Below are 20,810 nucleotides of genomic sequence, written 5' to 3'. Positions count from 1 at the left end.
TGGAACTTCTTTATAGAATCTCCTTAATAATTCATGACTTACTAATTCATGGCCAGATTAATCCATCTTGGCAAGCTTACTCATCTGAAAAAGATTTATTAGAAGAAAGTGCCTTCTGAGTCAACAGGGAGGCACTTGCCTCAACAGAAGAGAAACCACATACGGTAGTGTCTGTAGATAATATACTGATACGTGACTACCAGAGTGACTCACTGTTAGAAAATACGAAGTAAACATCCAAGTTTACAGGACAAATTAGCAGTTGATCGCATTAAAATCTCCTGTATTCAAATGTCTTTAGACTGAACCATATTTCACAGCACTGAATGAAGACTCGTAAGCCTCTTTCATAGATCTCAAATTGCTTTTCCAGCCTTATCTCCCACTACCCTGCTACATGAATTCTTTGCTTCAGCCTGCTGATTCTCAAAGGAGCAGATTTGTCCTCCTCCCGCATCCTTTCCAAAACCGGGGAGCCTATAAATATCGCTTGATATTTTACCTCACTTTGCCGCCATCGGCTCCCACCCTGAGGGGCTCCTTACCCCTAATCTCTCTGACAAGTTCTGCTGGTTTCAATCATTGTTCCTGTTGAGTTACTGGATCTTTCAGATGGCTGAGGAGGAAAAACAGTTGCCAAAAGCTTCTCTAACCAATTTTCCCCCATTGCCCCTAAACATTTCTCATGCATTTTCTCCCTAGTCTACACCGTTGTTTTCTTCCTCTTTGGTTCTGTCAAATCTTGCCAAGGTACTGGCCCTCCTTTATCTTGTGTCCTCTGGATGCCTCCCCTAAGCGCCACAACCCAGAAACACTCTCGTTCGAGCCTTATCATGGCCTTCAAGTTCTCGAGAATATTCTTGTCTGACCCTCCTCAACCATCTTCCTCTGTTGAGAGGGAAAGAGGAGACAACGATGATGCATTGATGTTAATGACAGCAACGTGACAACAGTGGCAGCTATCACGTGGGCTATTGCTACCATATTCGGGAGTGGCCATATGCCACATTCATTCTCTCCATCTTTCAACTGAGACGGTACCCTGATTCCTAGAATAAAAGTAATTTAGAATCCTCATTTTACACATGAGGATTCTCTCTTTCATGAAGAAAGAGAGACTCAGAGAAGTCAAGTCATCGGTCTCAGGCCACATAGCCTGAGGGACTGAGGAACTGAGGCAGAGCTGGGAACTGAACACTGACTTCTCCCTGACTTCGTGCATGTTATACATAGTTCCTTATTATGGCCGCAGATGTCTGGGAAGGAAAGGAAGGGAGGGTGACATCCATTTGTGGCAAACAGTAGCCAGCCCTGGATTTACTACTCAGCTGAATGTACTGCTTGTTCTAAATTAATAGTATAAACAGTGTTAGAGATTTATGATTTGAAAGGTCCCCAGCTACATCACCCTCCCCACATCCGTATCTAGAAAGCCCCAGACTGGGGAGGAGGATTCTCTTCAAGAGTCTCAGGAAGCCAAGGGGTGGAAAGGAGAACTGTCTGGGAGGCAGATCTTTTTGCTGGCACCGGGTGACCTTTGGGATTCCCTTAGCTTCTCCGGTCTCATCCGTAAAGCGAGGAATGTGACTGTACAGGTTTCAAAGGTTCCTGACTTTTCTCCAGAGCTCTGTGGCCCCCCTGAGAACTGTTAATAAGGTGTTGATTAACTCTGCTATGACAGCTGCCCTAAAGATCTCTTCTGCTATGCCCCCGTGACTCCCAGGAGCCCAGCACACAGAAGGTAAATGTATTTCTCTTAGTCGTACCTCGGGGGCTGCAGGGGGGCTTGGTTGTCCTCTCCACACGGGGACCTTGGGCACCACATCTGTCCTACGACTTACCAGCCTCTGGCCAGAGTACATTGTTTTGTCACAACCCCCTGTTCAGGTGTATACTGCCTAATGATTATGAGATACAAATACAAACTAATTCACTTTGTTACTCGGGTTTTTAAAGACAAACGGATGTATTTTGTGGCCCTATACTGGTTGCTTTACCTGAGAATAACTCAGCAGAGGGCCAGGCAGTGTTGGGGGGCAGTGCTCCTGGCTGTCAGGCACAGACACCACCCCTCGCCACCGATCTGTGTGGCAGGAAGGGACTGACATTTCTTGGCTGGCTACTTTGATGTGTTTTGTTTGTTTCCTAATGTGCTCAACCTTTCAAAGTCAGATTATCTCCTTTTTTTCAGATGAGGGAGTGGAGGTTCAGGGGCTTTAGATAACCAGCCCAAGGTCATATGAGATGTCTTTCACAGGTGGGCAGCCAGGACTGGCTTCTCCAACAGGCCAGCAGAAACAGTGCTGAGGGCCCACAAAAAAGCTTTAATTATAAGAATAGTAATGGAGAGAGAATAATGAATCCAGCTTGAATCTTTGCAGCCATAAAACATAATTTTTAGTGTTTTTAATAATTTTTAAAAATTTTATTTATTTTAAGAGAGAGAGAGAGAGAGAGAGAGAGAGAGAGAACATGTGTGAGAGCGGGTGAGGGGCAGAGACAGAGGGAGAGAGAGAGAATCCCAAGCAGCCTCTGCACTGTTGGTGCAGAGCCCCATATGGGGTCGAACTCACAAACCACAAGATCATGACCTGAACTGAAATCAAGAGCTGGGCGCTTAACTGACTGAGCCACGCCGGTGCCCCTTTAGTTTTTTTTTTAATAGGAAAAAGAGCCCATCAAGGAGACAGTGCCTAGGATGCACGGATCATAACAGGTCTCTGCACATGGCCTCTGCTTTCGACACTGACTTTTCCTCTCAAGGCCTAGGCCAGCTACTATGAGGCTATACCCAGGAAACGGGAAATCTACTTGTTCCCAAAAGCTTCAACTCCTATCCCATTTTTCCACCTGCGTAGTTGAGATGTAGATTTCATAGTAAATAGCTCACTGCCCCTTGTTCTGGTGGACCAAAGACTTGGGGAGAGGGACATGTGCCCAGAAGATAGGCCAGTAGGATATACGCCACGGCGAATGGGTCACCTGAAGTCCTGTGGAAGTAAATGATCAAGTTTAAGCAGAGACAAACAGAGATTCACAAACTTGACAGTCACTTCATTATGACTCAAATAAAAATATTCACGCGGGCAGCCGGGCTGAATGCGGTTTTATGCTTGGGGCATGTACTACCTAAAGGAAAAACAATTTTGAGGGTATAAGGGGACAAAAAGAGCTCATTCTGTTAATGACTTGATCTTCCCACTCCTGAGGCTGGAAGCTGACAGGCCATACCAGGCAGAGTTCCGCTTACCTGAAAGGCGGCTCTTGAGTTTCATCTTACTGCTGCCCTGCTTGGGACTTTCCAGGTTTCCCTTGGGTTCCTCGGGGCCACAGGAATCTTGGGGCTCATCTGTCCCAGGCATCTGAAATCAGACAGCACAGAGCTGACGGGAGAGGCCAGCCTGCAATCATTGATGAGGTCCTTCTCCCAGGATTTATCTCCAGGCTTCAAGTGCAGCAATACAGGTATCACGTGGGCAAAAAGGTTCCTGGGATCAAAGCACAAGCCCTCAGATGACCTGGAACCACAGAGCCTTCTGCCGGCAAGTTCCTCCTCAGCACGCTACCTCGGCTGCACAGCAGAGAAACAGGAGGTTTCGAAGTGGAAACGGCCCCAGAGGCCATTTTATTTCTGGGGAAAACTTGTTGGTCAAGGTCACCCAGGTGGTCATGAAGACACAACTAACTATAGCCCAGGTTTCTTGACTTGTGGGTGAGTGCTTGTCCCTACAGTGCAAGTTGCAAGAAATATTAAACCAGAAATTTAAATTAGATTCTGAAACACACTAACACGTTAACTTTGTGGAGCCAAGTAAGTACACCTCTTGGGCCAACCACACTGTCTGTGTGCTATACCCCCACGTACGGGTTCAGCACTGCCCAGGCGACGTGCAGGCAGCCACATACAGTCAGCCCACATGTCTGCACAGTGTGCACCTATGCTCTCGGACCCTAAGGGACAGTACAGAAAGAAAGGTCCCAAGGTCTGTAAGGTCCTCTATCCGAGAAAAGCCAAACAAGCTAACAATGACCAATTACATTTATTAGAGAGGAAAAGGAGACTCGTGTGCTTGAGAGCCCGTATAAAAAATTGGGGAGGTAAATTTATATGTACATAACTTATGAGATAGATCAAACAATGAGCTTTCCCATTTGAAATTTTATTTTCCTTTGAGGTTTTGAAGGGAAAAAGTCATGTTAGTTAAAATAGGTAGGATTCACATGAAGAAACATATGAACTTTAAAAAGACATAGAAGATATCCTTTAACACTTCATGGTCATTGAAAGTCATGTAGTTATGATGTAAAAACAAACAAACAAACAAACAAACAAACAACCCAAACCCTGAATGTTAACAGATAATAAAAATTATACATTGTGTATCAAATTCAGTATATGATAATGTATAAAGTAAGCAGTAAGAGTAATCTCTGAGGTAAACCCCACCTCCTTCTCAAGTTCCCCTCCCTCCTCAAATTCACCTATCTTTTTGGATGAGAAAGAGGGGAGGAGAAAAGGTCTGAGAAATGAGGAGATGTACGTAAGTTGAGGAAGGGGCCTGGGAAAACAAATTCATCCTGATATATAAAAACAAAGATAAATTTGGTGAATCCCTATTATAATGTCAGGGATTGGCAGGTCTCCAGGTTTAAATTATTAAGTAAAGGCAAGACTGGAATCCTGAGGATGATTTTAGAGATTCTCAAGAGGGATGTCTTTCCCAACCCCAAACTGCAACATTTAATTCACACCCAGTGCAAAAGAAGCCTCTTGGAGACATGCCAGAGATCTGGGGCACAGGAGGAGACATGCAAATAGGAATAATCTAGAGAGAAGCCTCGGGGCCTCTCCTTTGCTTAATTTAAAAGCTTTATGGAAAGAACCTGTCTCCAGACTGTGAACAGCAATTACTGGAGACAGAGTTAAGTTCCTGGTTCTTTCTCTTATACCACCTGACCCGGGCTATCAGCCTACAGAGAAAGGATTCCTCAGCTTGTAAGTCATTACTTCCTCTGTGCTCATTCAGTGGGTGGCTTATTACATAGAAGCCACGGCCCAAACCATCAGAAAGCATGTTTGAGGATCTCATGTCAAGGGAGGAAAACAATTCTAGCCAAATGTTTCTGGACTCATGAAGCTTCCTTCTTCCATTTTCCCCTCTGTTTTTCCAGCACGGCCCTAGGTTTTCATACAGAGAAATTTTGGAGATGACATAAGCCCTCATATGAGTAACAGAAAGGCAAGTGACCTGCCCAAGCCTTCTCAACTCATTACAGGTAAGGCTGAGACCTCTTAGTCTCCTAATTTCCAGTTTCATGCATTACTAGGATTTTTCCTCCCTCCCTCCTTAGAGGATTTTTTTTTTACTGTTTTTTTTTAAATGTTTATTTATTTTGAGAGAGAGAGAGAGCATGAGTAGGGAAGGGGCAGAGAGAGAGAGAGAGAAAGGGAAAGAGAGAATCCCAAGCAGGCTCTGTGCTGTCAGCTCAGAGCCCAACGTGGGGCTCAAAGTCACTGAACTGTGAGATCATGACCTGAGCTGAAATCAAGAGTTGGACGTTTAACTGCATGAGTCACCCAGGTGCCCCTAGATGCTTTTTAATTAAGTTAATACTTTGGATGATCAATACTGTATCGTATTATGTAGTTCGTACACCTCAAATTTTTCCCACTTAATGTTCACAGCAAACATGTGTCCCAAGGTAAAAGAAAAATATTTTCTCCACTGACAGATAAGGAAAAAAATGGAGACCCTTCAGTAACACCCTTTTGTTTATAACATATATCCCGGATCTAGGCTAGATCATGTGTACAGCAAACGAGAGCACAAGCTGAGGGGTGTAGTTTCACAAGAGCACACACACGCGGTGTCAAATCTGTGTTCTTGTGATGTGAGCCCCACGGCTGCCAATTCTGCTTTATTTTCAGAATCTGAGAGAGGCGGTTTCGAAGTAAGAGAATCACAGCCTTAAGGAATAACTTTTTTTTTTTTAATCTGAAATGCACCAAAGAAAGAAATGACATTTGGTTTCTATGATCTAGAAAATACCAATATCATTTCTTATACCAAAGAAATCTTACGTTAAAGATGGTGGGTGTGTTAACGTTACTACTGAAAGCCTGTGACTAAAGCCAACAAGAATGGACCTCGAGACGTCTCAGAGAGTTGCAAACGGCACACTGTTGAGCTCAGGCAGCCGTGCAATCTTATTTCAGAACCCCCTCAAAGTGTTAGCATTGGGTTCTGAATTTAAACAGAACCTTTCCCTCTCACAACAGAAAGCTGTCATGATTTTAGGTGGTATGTAAGTCAACGAACAGGAAGTAACAATATGCAAAGTGCAATTTTGATCACAATGGGCCTCTCTTCAGTCTCGTGACTATTGTCTGAAAATGTCCCCACTCTAAAGAGTCCCTTTGTTGTATTTTTATTATTTTAGATACACGGAACAAATCAAGCTGTTCTAGGAATGATGTCATTTTAGTTGTTTTAAAATGAAATGTGCAAAAAGTGCTCCTGGAAGGCCTTTGGTTCAGCTGGTATAATCTATTATTCATCAGCAATTTCTAATTCATGTGTTATACAACAATGCCATTATATTAATGGAATCTAACGTAATTTGCCAATTTCCAAGTTAGAGCCTTTCCGTTTGGACAGTTTTCTACACTTGCAGCCTATGAGATTTGCACTGAAGCAGAATCTTTAGCTTCTGGCTTTACAGACAAGTGGCAGAGCAGAGCGGTTAAGAGCAGCTGCCTGGGTACAGATCTGGTTGCACCATTTACTACCAGTGTAGGTGCATGAGCCAACCTCCTTGAGTTTCAGCATCCTCATCTCTAAAATGGGCTTTAAGAATTAAATGATAATTTTCTGGGGCGCCTGGGTGGCTCAGTTGGTTAAGTGACTGACTTCAGCTCAGGTCATGATCTCACGGTTCGTGGGTTCGAGCCCTGCGTCGGGCTCTGTGTTGAACACTTGCTTGGAGCCTGCTTGACATTCTGTCTCCTTCTCTCTCTGCCCCTCCCACCTTGTGCTCTGTCTCACTCTGTCTCTCAAAAATAAATGCAAAAGAAAATTTTTTTTAAAAAAGAATTAAATAGCACTGTTGGTGGGAATGCAAATTGGTGCAGCCGCTCTGGAAAGCAGTGTGGAGGTTCCTCAGAAAATTACAAATAGACCTACCCTATGACCCAGCAATAGCACTGCTAGGAATTTACCCAAGGGATACAGGAGTGCTGATGCATAGGGGCACTTGTACCCCAATGTTTATAGCAGCACTCTCAACAATAGCCAAATTATGGAAAGAGCCTAAATGTCCATCAACTGACAAATGGATAAAGAAATTGTGGTTTATATACACAGTGGAATACTACGTGGCAATGAGAAAGAATGAAATATGGCCCTTTGTAGCAACATGGATGGAACTGGAGAGTGTGATGCTAAGTGAAATAAGCCATACAGAGAAAGACAGATACCATATAGTTTCACTCTTATGTGGATCCTGAGAAACTTAACAGAAACCCATGGGGGAGGGGAAGGAAAAAAAAAAAAAAGAGGTTAGAGTGGGAGAGAGCCAAAGCATAAGAGACTGTTAAAAACTGAGAACAAACTGAGGGTTGACGGGGGGTGGGAGGGAGGGCAGGGTGGGTGATGGGTATTGAGGAGGGCACCTTTTGGGATGAGCACTGGGTGTTGTATGGAAACCAATTTGACAATAAATTTCATATATTGGAAAAAAAATTAAAAAAAATTAAAAAAAAAGAATTAAATAATTTTCTGATTAAAGATAGCAGATTTCCTTCCTTTTTTCCCCCTCATGGGAAGCCACACTCAAATGACAGAGAAGAGATTTTAAAATAACAGACATCGTTCCACAAGGGTTCAAAGAGAACAAAAGACAATAGCAACAAGACTCTGGAAACCAGTAAGCACGACTATGTGCTAACAGATCCAACTTGAGAAAACGGAATCCTAAAGCTGGGATTGGAGAAAGCTACAAAGCGACCCAGTTTGAACAAGAGGTCCCCCGGAGGCTCAGGAGTTGCCAATAAAGGGTCTCTGGAGGTGTGGGGATGTCGTTGTGAGGCTGAGGCAGCGGGGAGAGTGGAAAGTGCCTGACACAGGTACTTAGAACGGATCTGACTGTGAGGAGACTCCCAGGTCTCAGCACTGACCTGGACAAACTTTGGTGTGTAAGAGAATCCCCTGGAGAGCGAAGAAAGAATGCCCAGGCCGGTGGAAGTGGGGCAGGCCCCACAGTTCATCACTGCCCTGGTCCAGACAGAGCCGAGCTGCAATTACCGAGCTTACTCTAGAGGGAAGGATGGAGGCTCCAGCTGCACCACAATAAGCTGTCAGCCAAAGGATGAGGGAGGGTGGTGATCACGCCGCTCTCTGTCGGGCACATTGGCATGTTAACCAGCAATGGCGGAAACCTGCCTCACTCTCGGTATGAACGAGAAGCACCTGCACCGCATGCCAAGTTAATGCAACTTCCATTACTAGAGGTCGTGACATGGGTTGCGCCCAGAATATATCAATAGATCATGGACATCAGAGATGGTTTTTCATGATGCAAATAGAAACAACAGTATGTACATATGTATGTATGTGTGTGTGTATGTATGTATATATTTTAGACAGTTGACTCTTTTTTTTCTTTTAATTCTCAGGTTAGTTAACATGCAGCATAGTCTTGGCTTCAGTAGAACCCAGTGATCTCTTACATATGACACCCAGTGCTCATCCTGAAAAGTGCCCTCCTTAATGCCCGTCACCCATTTAACCCATCCCCACGCCCTCATCGACCATCAGTCTGTTCTTCGTATTTAACAGTCTCTTATGGTTTGCCTCCCTGTTTGTATTTTTCCTTTCGTCTCCTATGTTCATCTGTTAAGTTTCTCAGATTCCACATGACTGAAATCATATCTTTCTCTGACTTATTTTGCTTAGCATAATACCTTCCAGTTCCATCTATGTTGTTGCAAATGGCAAGACTTCATTCTTTTTCATCTCTGAGTAATATTCCAGTGTGTGTGTGTGTGTGTGTGTGTGTATACCACATCTTTTTTTTTATGTTTATTTATTTTTGAAAGAGAGAAAGAGAAGACACTGTAAGCAAGGGAGGGACAGAGAGAGAGGGAGACACAGAATCTGAAGCAGGCTCCAGGCTCTGAGCTGTCAGCACAGAGCTCAGTGCAGGGCTCGAGCTCACAAACCTAAGATCATGACCTGGGCCGAAGTCGGCTGCTTAACCAACTGAACCACTCAGGTGCCCTTATATACCATATCTTCTTAAGCCATTCATCAGTTGATGGACATTTGGCTTATTTCCAAATTTAGCTATTGCTGATAGTGCTGCTATAAAATTGGGATGCATATGCCCTTCCAAATCAGCATTTTTTAAAAAATTTTTTAACGTTTATTTATTTTTTGAGACAGAGAGAGACAGAGCATGAATGGGGGAAGGGTCAGAGAGAGAGGGAGACACAGAATCGGAAGCAGGCTCCAGGCTCCAAGCTGTCAGCACAGAGCCCGACGCGGGGCTCGAACTCGTGAACCACGAGATCATGACCTGAGCCGAAGTCAGACACTTAACTGACTGAGCCACCCAGGCGCCCCCAAATCAGCATTTTTAAATCCTTTGGATAAATACCTAGCAATGCAATTGCTGACTTGTAGGGTAGTTCTATTTTTAATTTTTTGAGGAATCTCCACACCATTTCCCCAAGTGGCTGCACCAGGTTGCATTCCCACCAGCAGTGCAATAGGGTCTCCTTTCTCCACATCCTTGCCAACATCTGTTGTTTCCTGAGTTGTTAATTTTAGCCATTCTGGCAAGTGTGAGGTGATATCTCATTATGGTTTTGATTTGTATTTCCCTGATGATGAGTGATGTTGAGCATCTTTTAATGTGTCTGTTGGCCATCTGGATGTCTTCTTTGGAAAAGTGTCTATTCATATCTTCTGCCCATTTCTTCACTGGATTATTTGTTATTTGGGTGTTGAGGTTGGTAAGTTCTTTATAGATTTTGGGTACTAACCTTTTATCTGATATGCCATTTGTAAATATCTCCCATTCCATCAGTTGCTTTTAGTTTTGTTGACTGTTTCCTTTGCTGTGCAGAATTATCTTGATGAGGTCCCAAAACTTCATTTTTGTTTTTATTTCCCTTACCTCTGGAGATAAGTCAAGTAAGAAGTTGCTGTGGCTAAGATCAAAGAGGTTGCTGCCTGTTTTCTTCTGTAGGATTTTGGTGGTTTCCTGTCTCACATTTAGATCTTTTATCCATTTTGAGTTTATTTTTGTGTATGGTGTAAGAAAGCAGTCCAGTTTCATTCTTCTTCATGTTGCTGTCCAGTTCTTAGCATCATTTGCTAAAAGGTCTGTTTTTTTTTTTCCATTGGATACTCTTTCCTGCTTTGTTGAAGAATAGTTGGTCATATATTGTGGGTCCATTTCTGAGTTCTCTGTTCTATTCCACTGATCTATGTGTCTGTTTTTGTGCTAATACCATACTGTCTTGATGATTACAGCTTTGTAATATAGGTTAAAGTCTGGGATTATGATGCCTCCAGCTTTGGTTTTCTTTTTCAACATTACTTTGGTTATTCGGGATCTTCTATGGTTCCATACAAATTTTAGGATTGTTTATTTATTTATTTTTAAGTAGGCTCCATGCTGAATGGGGGGCTTGAACTCATGACCCTGAGATCAAGAGTCGCATGCTCTACTGACTGAGCCAGCCAGGTGCCCCAACAGTGTTTATTTTTAGTTTTTTAGAGTTTTGTTTATTTTATTAAGGGTTAATTTATTTGAGAGAGAGAGAGAGAGAGAGAGAGAGAGAGAGAGAGAGAGAGAGAGTGCGAGCAAGAGAAGGAGTGGGGGAGGGGCAGGGAGAGGGAGAGAGAAAAAAATCCCAAGCGGGCTCCACACTGTCAGTGTGCAGAGCCCAATGCAGAGATTGAACTCGCGAACTGTGAGATCATGACCTGAGCTGAAGTCGGATGCTCAACCGACTGAACCACCTAGGTGCCCCAAAAGTATTTATTTTTAAAGGGATAAATTTGCCTTAGAATGATCTTATAAGGGTTATTATGAGGATTAAATAAAAATGCACTTGAGAGTACTAACGGAATACCTAATGTGTATCATGAAATTATAGTGAGGGTTCAGCTCAAACAAAACACCTCAAGCTTTCTCCCCACCAAGTCTCATGGTGCCTCTAGATCTGATGACTACATAGACTCTGATTATAGCTCTAGACTGCAGAGATAAACATTTCAACTTCATACCTACACAAGGGTGGCACATTTAATGAATGAACAAAGTAAAACAAATGGGGACGCCACAAGAATATGCCTGCCATCTTGCTGAGTTCAAGAGAACAAAGCACCATAAAATTACTGCAAACTTCTAAGAAGACAGTTTCAAATGCATGTACCTGGAAATGCATGTTTTTAGAAATCAGGTTTGCACAAGACACCAAGGAGGATTTGAGAACATGCGGTGGACTTACAATCAAAGCAGAATCAGTGGAAGAGAGAAAACAAAGGAATATGTGAAGATTTCTTAGAGGAAGAAAGAGGTTTCCTTAAAGGAAAAACGGAGATCTTAGACAACAGGCTGTGCAGATATGAAGGGGAGAGGAGACTGTGAAGTCCAGGAGGTCAGTTCCTAACCACAATTAAAGTAGATGTCATAAAAGTGGGGAGCCACTGTAGTTTTTACTAGAAGGGAGGGCGTGACGGGGCCTCAAGAAATCCATCTGAGAAGAAGAGGCAAAACCACAGGGAACAGAATGCAACAATACTTCTATGGAGATCTCAGGCCCAGAGAACAATGAGAGGTGATTTCAAAACTGCAGGGCTTGAGTAAGAGGATTTGGGACAGCTATACCAAAGAGGGATCAGAAAGTTTGGACAGATTTAAAGGTGAAGGGTGAAGAAGCCCAGGAAGAGATTTAAAAATATTTCTGGGTAAATTTTAAAGGGACTAGGTTATTTTTGTTGGCCTGATGGAAGTGGCCTAAGAAATGTATGAAATTACATTGTAAAGAAAGCAAACATGAGACATAGCAAGGGGAGCCAGGCAGGATGATAATAGGCCAGAACTGGATGCTGGTCAGATGGGAGAATATTTCCTGTGTGGAATTAGCCAACTCAGAGGTGGTGGTGGTGAAGATGCATTTGAACAATGGATACTTTAGTAAACAGAGGACTCATTGATTCCATGTCTTTCCCAATGATGAGCCCCACATCAGAATCTAGAACAGTATTTTAGAGAAAAAAAAAATCTAGGTCAGAAAGCGAAGGGACAGAAGAAGTATAAAAAGTACATAGACTCAACAAGCAGGGCTATGAAAGAAGAAAGGAGTCCATTTAAACAGCAGGTTAAACAAAACTGAGTCTTCCCCAAAGGAGATGGACACAAAACACTAGAGGCATATCCATTTACTACCCCAAAATATGTAGCAGGAAGCAATGTTACTCAACCCTTAGAACATTCAAAACCTGAGGAAAGACAAATCTCAAGGAGCAGGTGGCAGAAGTATTAGCCCTTACTAGCTCATTAGGGTCATAAGCTTCAGAATCATCAACAGCACGTCTGGTTCATGAATCTACAGAAGGTGTTTTTCCAGCTGAGTAAATGGGGGAGGGAAGACACGGCTTTATCTAGTCTAAGCACTTCTAAGAGGTGGTGGAAATGGAGAACGTGGCCCAGGACTGGAAATGCCTGCACCCGAGATCACAGAGGATCTGTCAGATGCATGATCCACACGAAATGCAGTGCACAGGGAGCCTTCCACTTTCATCTCAAAGTGCAAATGCAAATCAAGAAGATCCTGAATATAAATGAAAAGTACTATAAGTAGGACCCTGTTGATCTTCCCCATCCAGACTGGGAGGAAGACTTCTGCCAGTTGAATTTAAATTCATGGTCATGGATTCCAAATAACTGCCACACACTGAGTTGTATTTAGAGAAGCCAAGAATATTTTCATCAGCTGTCCTTTACTTGATATGATTGGGTCTCTGCTATGGGTTGCAGGGTTCTCCATGGGTCTCTCCCATTCCTATGTGGCTTATGAAAAGAGACATAGGCTGTTTTTACTCTAGATTATCTATCTTTTCAAGGATGTTTGTAAACAGCCTTGAAAGTCAGAGACAGTGTCTCTGAAAGAAAAAGCAGGTTTGTTCATTGTCCAGTATAATAAAGATAACATCTCTCTCTGGAGCAAAGGGTAGTCAGATTTGCTCCGAGCCTGTCATAAAAGATTCAGGTTGCCAACAATCAGGGTTCCTTAGCCATGATATAAATCCACTGTATGAGCATCTACTCAAGTCCCTCTGTATCATTCCCATAGGACATAGAGGTACAGGAGGAAATTATGCAAACATGACTCTCTAAACTGGGATTGAATCCTAAACTGGGATTGGAGAAAGCCAAAAGGTAATTGCTGTGCCATGAGTAATAAAGTCGTTTGTCTCTGACCCAGGAATCTCCTGTTTTGTGCCAGCATCCATGAAACTGTAGTGTAAAAACTCAAACTTTTAAAAGTTCTTGATGTGGTCTTTGGCAAAATAAATAAGGTCCTGGGAACAAAATTTTGCCTGGGACAACTGTCTAGAAGCGAGGGATTGGCTCATTTTTCTAAATGTCAAGGGTAATAGGTCCATTTTCTCTTTGTTCATTTACATTTCATTAAAAAGGAAAGCACACAAGAGACTTGCTGTCCAACAAATTCAGCTTTCTTGGAGCTGAAAGAGCCACATTTGTTCCAGTGAGAAATCGCCCAGGCTGCAGATGCTGAAGAGCACACAACCTCTCCCCAACGTCAAGAATCTCATTAAAAAAAAAAAAAAAATCTCATTTGTGAAGATGGAGCAAAATAAGGAATAGGAGAGGTCTAAGAAGGCCATTAAGTGCTTTGGTTTTTAACTCAAAAAGTGAAGGAAACTTAAGTTTGGATGTTAGTTACTTTAGATTTTAATACCTTTGGATTATGACTTGCAAGGGGATTTCAATTTGTTGGCATTTTACTTGTTTGAGTATCATGATTATGTTGACACTGTTATCTCTTTGTAGCACCTCTGAAAAGCTGCACTGGACAATGAGGCTAGAAATAATTGCGTATGAGAAACAGCCTAGGGATTGATTTTTAGCTTCTGGCAAATTTCATTCTTCTGGAGGTGAGGAGCAAACCATCACTGCCTTAGATACAGGCCCCCTGGGTCCCAGTTAAAAGCCTAGTGTTTAGAAATGTTCTGTAACTGCTGTCCAAAACATTTATGAGATCTCCTTAAACACACTGTGACTAATAGAGTGTTGGACCCTGAGCATCATGTGTCTTCCTCAGCAAACCCTTGAAGCCTTACAAACAAACCATGCAACGTGTGGCTTTTATCTCCAACCACTTCCATTGTGCAAGCAAATCCGATCCCAAGGAAAACTGCAGGAGGATGGGTTGCACCCAGTTCATGCCATGTTTTTATAGTTCCCAGCACTTGAAAAAAAAATAATCTGCAGATGTGACAGAAGACCTCCAAGCTCCAAATCCCTAGGAAGCTGTGCTGGCTCATTCCCCTGGTCAGTATCTACCGGACTGTGGAGCGTGGTGATTTCCCTTTCATGCTTCAGTCACACTGAGATTATTTTTAGGCTGCCAAAGGAAGCTCATTTTCCAAATCTCTGGGGCAGATGTTTGAGTGACCGAAGGAGAACCAGATGGCCATCAAAGAGGCCAGGGCTGGGAATGAATAGCCATTCAGAAAAAGGGAATCAGAACAACAATAAATCAGCCCGAGGTAGCAAGAAGGCTGTGAGTCGACTTCAGAAATTAAAACACAAATCTACCGCTACACTAGATTCATTGCTTCCTAACAAAGAAGACTCAGGACTGAAGAGGAAAACAGGAAAACCTAAAAGCAAAACTTGCCAGACCCCAGAACGCTCTGGTACACGTAGAACGTGTGTGCAGAGCATCAGATGCAGCTGGGGGAAAAGCAGCAGCTGACGTGGACCCAGGCGCTCAGGCTGGTGCTCTGAAAATGAAGGAATACTGTCCTTGTTCTGAGCCCATTTCTGGGTTCATCCCATCGATCATCCCCAAACAATGTGAATGGGCTCGACATTATGTTGATTATTTGGATGATTTTTATGCATACAAATTAGATTTCTTAGTCACTTAGAAAGCTGAGGCAAAGAAATCACCTCTAAGGATGTAGGAATGTAATCAGCTGTTGGCCCAAGTTTGCCTCCCCTGTGGTGGGTCTGTATGGGTCACCCTCCCAAGGAGAGGACAATGTCCTCAAGTGACTCAGTTCTTCAAAAATAATAGGAGATGTGGATCGCAAGAAGGAGAATTGGCACATGTCCCTCCTTGGTATTGATTTCAAATTGAGGCAAGGCGAGTGCAGACATTCTCTACAAAGTAGGAATCTCTCACTCTCGCCATGTTCCATAACCTCGTGGGTGAGAAAAATGTGCAGTCTGGAGCTCTTCTTTGGCCTGTGGGCTGGCTACTAAAGACAGATCCTTGGGTCATTTCTCAGCAGGAGCTGGCTGCCTGCCTGCCATGGACATATTTCTGGGAGCAGGACTATGATATTCTTTACCCTAAACTCCAGAATGATAAAATCATGTGTGTGTAGGAAAATCTCAAAACACACAAAAAGTAGAGGTGGGTGAGCTATCAGAAAAGAAAGACATGTTAAAAGAGACCCAAGAAGCAAGAAGGAGGATTGGAGAAAGAAAATAAGGCTGAATTAAGATTCTTCCAGGGCCTTTTCTCTATACAAATGTTTTAGAAAAAGTTTTACATGATTATCTGGCTTAGAAAAATAGTAAAAGATCATTTTAGGGGAACTTGGGTGGCTCAGTTGGTTAAGTGTCCGACTTCGACTCACGTCATGATCTCACAGCTTGTGAGTTCGAGTTCTGCGTCGGACTCTGTGCAGAGAGTTCAGAGCCTGAAGCCTGCTTCAGATTCTGTGTCTCCCTCTCTCTCTGTGCCCCTCCCTTGCTCGCATTCTGTCTTTCTCTCTCTCAAAAATAAATAAATATTTTTAAATACCTGAACATACCATTTAGGCAGGTTTTAGATGAAGAGTAACTGGTCATGCTGAAGACAGTACATTTTGGTGTGCTGGTAAGTTCCAGGGGGCACCCTAAGGCCTTCTGCTGCCTTTTCCAGATCAACATGAGTTGCACCCTCAACTCTATTTTCCAGGAATGGTACTAACTTCATGCTTATTTGCTGGTATATATTCCTAAGGGCATGTACTTCTTGAAGAATCTGAGTAGAAAGCTGGGGTATGCTCATGGGAGCCCACATGGGAAGCAATAGTAAGAGAGGCTGTCCCAGGATCCCACATGATCATCTATAGATGGGTTGGTAAACTGCTGCCAGGTGGCCAAATCTGGCTCAACATCTATTTTCGTAGTTTTATTGGAACACAGTCATGCCCATTAGTTCACTTATTCCCTATGACCACTTCTGCACTACTAAGGCAGAGATGAACCAGTGTAACAGAGACTGTTTGGCCAGCAAAGCCTCAAATGTTTATGATCTGGCCTTTATAACTGCTGACCTCTCAACTGTAGGAATAGTTCAGACCCTATGAACCTCCTACCTCCCCACCTCTACCCCTATCCAAAGTCACTGTGAACAAACTTGAGAAGTTTTAGGAAACATAACTTAGTAAGTTGAAGCAAAGGTACAGACAAATAGAGACCTCTTAAGGAAGCTGCTACTGGAGACAAGGCTTACTGGTCTACCATGGTATTTCCTCTAAAAATATCTTTAGCATCCACATTTTATGATTTTACCTTTAAATTTCATTTTAAAATGACACTGGTAAGAAACTCATGTGAAGTAACAAGGATTCTCTTTTTAAAATGCACACTGTTTGCTCAGTGACATAGATTTAGTGGCCACCATTTAGACTTTTAATTAGATTGCTTTATTCACAAACATACTGCTTGGAAGAAATGGAAAAGATTTTCTTTGTTGGGTGGTCTTTTTTGTTATCGATGTTAGTAGTGAAAGGGGGGAAATGACTTAGAGAAGAAGGAAGGAAGGACTTCTTAGGAGCCTGGAGTCTCACAGGAGTGGGGGGGTGACTGTGGGGACCCTCAGGAGGGGAGTTTACAGCAGAATGAGGACACTGGGCTTCAGGAAACCTGTGAAGAGAGGAACTAGCAAGTAAGGAGGAACAGATGACATCAAGTCGGAGGTTTCAAAGGTCAACTAAATCCTATTGAAACTATTGCTTAGGATTGGCCCTGCCTTCACACACACACACACACACACACACACACACACACACACACACAAAGTGGGGAGGAAATCCTTTTCATCCTTCTTTTCTACCACCAAGAAGGCCCTGCCCGCAGAACCCAGCACTCTGTTTGGTGGGCTGGGCCTGCTCCTCTCCTCCCCTGACCAGTCAGTCACACTGCTTCCTGCCTTCCCATCTTTATGGCCACCTTTCATGCCATACAGGCTCTGGTCACTTCCCAGTGGGACTATAGCAAAGGCCTCCATTCCTGTCTCTGCACTCCACTGCCCCTGCCCTGCTTTTATTCAGTCCAGCTGTTTCTCTATCTCACCACTAAAGTAACCTTAGAACACATACTCTGGGAGGAAAGTTCTCAGTTTTTCCCCTTGAGGATTGTATTTCCCCCTAAAGTCAGGAACATGACAAGGATGTCCACTTTCACCACTGTTATTCAACACAGTATTAGAAGTCCTAGCCTCAGCCATCAGACAACACAAAGGAATAAAAGGCATCCAAATCAGCAAGGAGGAAGTCAAACTCTCAATCTTTGCAGATGACATGATACTCTATATGGAAAACCCAAAAGATTTCACCAAAAAAACTGCTAGAGTTGATCCATGAATTCAGCAAAGTCATAAGACATAAAATCAATGCACAGAAATCGGTTGCATTCCTATACACCAATAATGAAGCAACAGAAAGAGAAATCAAGGAATCGATGCCATTTACAATTGCACCAAAACCCATAAAATACCTAAGAATAAACCTAACCAAAGAGGTGAAAAGCTATATACTGAAAACCACAGAAAGCTTATGAAAGAAATCGAAGAAGACACACACAAAAAAATGGAAAAATATTCCATGCTCATGGATTGGAAGAATATTGCTAAAATGTCAATACTACCCAAAGCAATCTGCATATTTAATGCAATCCCTATCAAAATATCACCAGCATTCTTCACAGAGCTAGAATAAACAATCCTAAAATTTGCATGGAACCACAAAAGACCCTGAATAGCCAAAGCAATCCTGAAAAAGAAAACCAAAGCTGGAGGCATCACAATCCCGAACTTCAGGATGTATTACAAAGCTGTAATCATCAAGACAGCATGGTACTAGCACAAAAACAGATACTTAGATCAATGGAACAGAATAGAGAACCCAGAAATGGACCCACAAATGGATGGCAAACTAATCTTTGACAAAGCAGGAACAAATATCCAATGGAATAAAGACACTCTTTTCAGCAAATGGTGCTGGGAAAACTGGACAGCGACATGCAGAAGAATGAACATGGACCACTTTCTTACACAATACACAAATATAAACTCAAAATGGGTGAAAGACCTAAATGTGAGACAGGAAGCCATCAAACTCCTAGAGGAGAAAGCAGGCAAAAACCTCTTTGACCTCAGCCACAGCAACTTCTTACTTAACACATCTTTGGAGGCAAGGGAAACAAAAGCAAAAATGAACTACTGGGATCTCATCAAGATAATAAGCAAAGGAAACAATTTGCAAAACTAAAGGCAACTGATGGAATGGGAGAAGATATTTGCAAATGACATCCGATAAAGGGTTGGTATCCAAAATCTATAAAGAACTTATCAAACTCAACACCCAAAAAACAAATAATCCAGCGAAGAAATGGACAAAAGGCATGAATAGACACTTTTCCAAAGAAGACATCCAGATGGTTAACATGAAAAAATGCTCAACATGACTCATCATCAGGGAAATACAAACTAAAACCACAATGAGATACCAGTTCACACCAGTCAGAATGGCTAAAATTAACAACTCAGGCAACAACAGATGTTGGCGAGGATGCAGAGAAAGGGGAACTCTTTTGCACCACTGGTGGGAATGCAAACTGGTGTAGCCACTCTGGAAAACAGTATGGAGGTTCCTCAGAAAATTAAAAATAGAACTACCCTACGACCCAGCAACAGCACTATGAGGTATTTATCCAAGGGATACAGGTATGCTGTTTCAAAGGGGTACATGCACCCCAATGTTTATAGCATCACTATCAACAATGGCCAAAGTATGGAAAGAGCCCAAATGTCCATCGACAGATGAATGGATAAAGAAGAAGTGGTATACACACACATATACACACAATGGAGTATTACTCAGCAATCAAAAAGAATGAAATCTTGCCATTCGCAACTACATGGATAGAATCAGAGGGTACTGTGCTAAGCGAAATTAGTCAGAGAAAGACAAATATATGACCTCATTCATATGTGGAATTTAAGATACAAAACAAATGAACATAGGAGAAGAGAAGCAAAAATAATATAAAAACAGGGAGGGGAACAAAACATAAGAGACTCTTAAATATAGAGAACAAACTATAGGGGTTGTGGGCAGGGGGATGGGCTAAGTGGGCGAGGGGCATTAAGGAAGACACCTGCTGGGATGAGCACTGGGTATTATACATAGGGGATGAATCACTGGATTCTACTCTTGAAATATTATTGTACTATATGGTAACTAACTTGGATGTAAATTAAAATAAATAAATGAATTTTTTAAAAAAGAACAAATACTCTGACTCATTCAACTTGAAAACCATCATTGAGTAGAGTAGTTGTTAAGATAAGTCAAATTCCTTAGTCTGGAGCTATAAGCACAGGCTGAACATCTGTGCTTTTTTTTTTTTTAATTTGTTGATCCTTGAACAGGCTGTAAAATTTCCTATTTGAGGACCACTGTGCATGTTGCTTTTCTGTCCTTAAAGGTTACCTACTTCTGCAGGTGTTCCTATGGAAAATCCATGGATTAGTCAAACACCACCCCATCCATTGAGCCCTCCCAGATTCCTGGAAGGAACGGGTCAATATGGGATATGGTTCCTAGGAATATATTATGCGGAAGAGGGGAATATGAAAAGTATAGAAATAACCGTAATTCATTACAGAATATAAGAAGAAGTCCTGTTAAGAGAGGAAGACTGTGTCTGTTATCCCTTTGTATCTCCCAGAGTGCCCAACACAGCCCTCAGCATATGGATGGCAGCATCAGGCTGGCTATAGTCGAGCCTGGGCTCCTATCAGGGCCTGGTTGTGGGCATTCAGCAGGGCCACATTACCAACCTCTGAGGTTGTATCTGGTCTCAGTGGGAAGAAGGTCAGGAAGAATTACAGCTTTTGATGCTGAGGAGAAGGTGTGTGTGTGTAACATGCGGGCTACCTGTCTGTCTCTACTAGCTCAAAAGATAATTCCACAAAGAGCTATTAAGTAAATATGTCTGCTGCTAGAGGAAATAAATTTGAATATCGAAACAACAGCTTAACCAAAAAATTTCTGAAAAAAATCCATCCCAGTTTTATTTTTTATTAAGTTTATTTACTTATTTTGAGAGAGAGAGAGAGAGAAAGTACAAGTCAGGGAGAGGCAGAGAGAGAGAGAGAAAATCCCAAGCAGCCTCTGAACTGTCAGCACAGAGCCTGATGTGGGGCTCAAGCCCACAAATCATGAGATCATGACCTGAGCTGAAGTTGGATGCTTAACTCACTG

The 20,810-nt window shown here is 42.6% G+C and overlaps 1 protein-coding gene across 7 annotated transcripts in view; it reads right to left on the bottom strand.

The window, feature by feature from the left end:
- PDZD2 (PDZ domain containing 2) overlaps nt 1-20,810 on the bottom strand; it is a 366,979-nt gene that overhangs the window by 47,919 nt on the left and 298,250 nt on the right. For all 7 annotated transcript variants that reach the window (XM_058716556.1, XM_058716576.1, XM_058716586.1 and 4 more), the window contains one exon: nt 3,251-3,362. In XM_058716556.1, the coding sequence (XP_058572539.1) occupies nt 3,251-3,362 (112 nt within the window). The remainder of the gene's footprint in view (nt 1-3,250; nt 3,363-20,810) is intronic.

The sequence above is a fragment of the Neofelis nebulosa genome, chromosome 1 (assembly GCF_028018385.1).
Source record: "Neofelis nebulosa isolate mNeoNeb1 chromosome 1, mNeoNeb1.pri, whole genome shotgun sequence".
NCBI classification, from domain to species: domain Eukaryota; kingdom Metazoa; phylum Chordata; class Mammalia; order Carnivora; family Felidae; genus Neofelis; species Neofelis nebulosa.
This window is presented reverse-complemented; position numbering and strand designations above follow the sequence as displayed.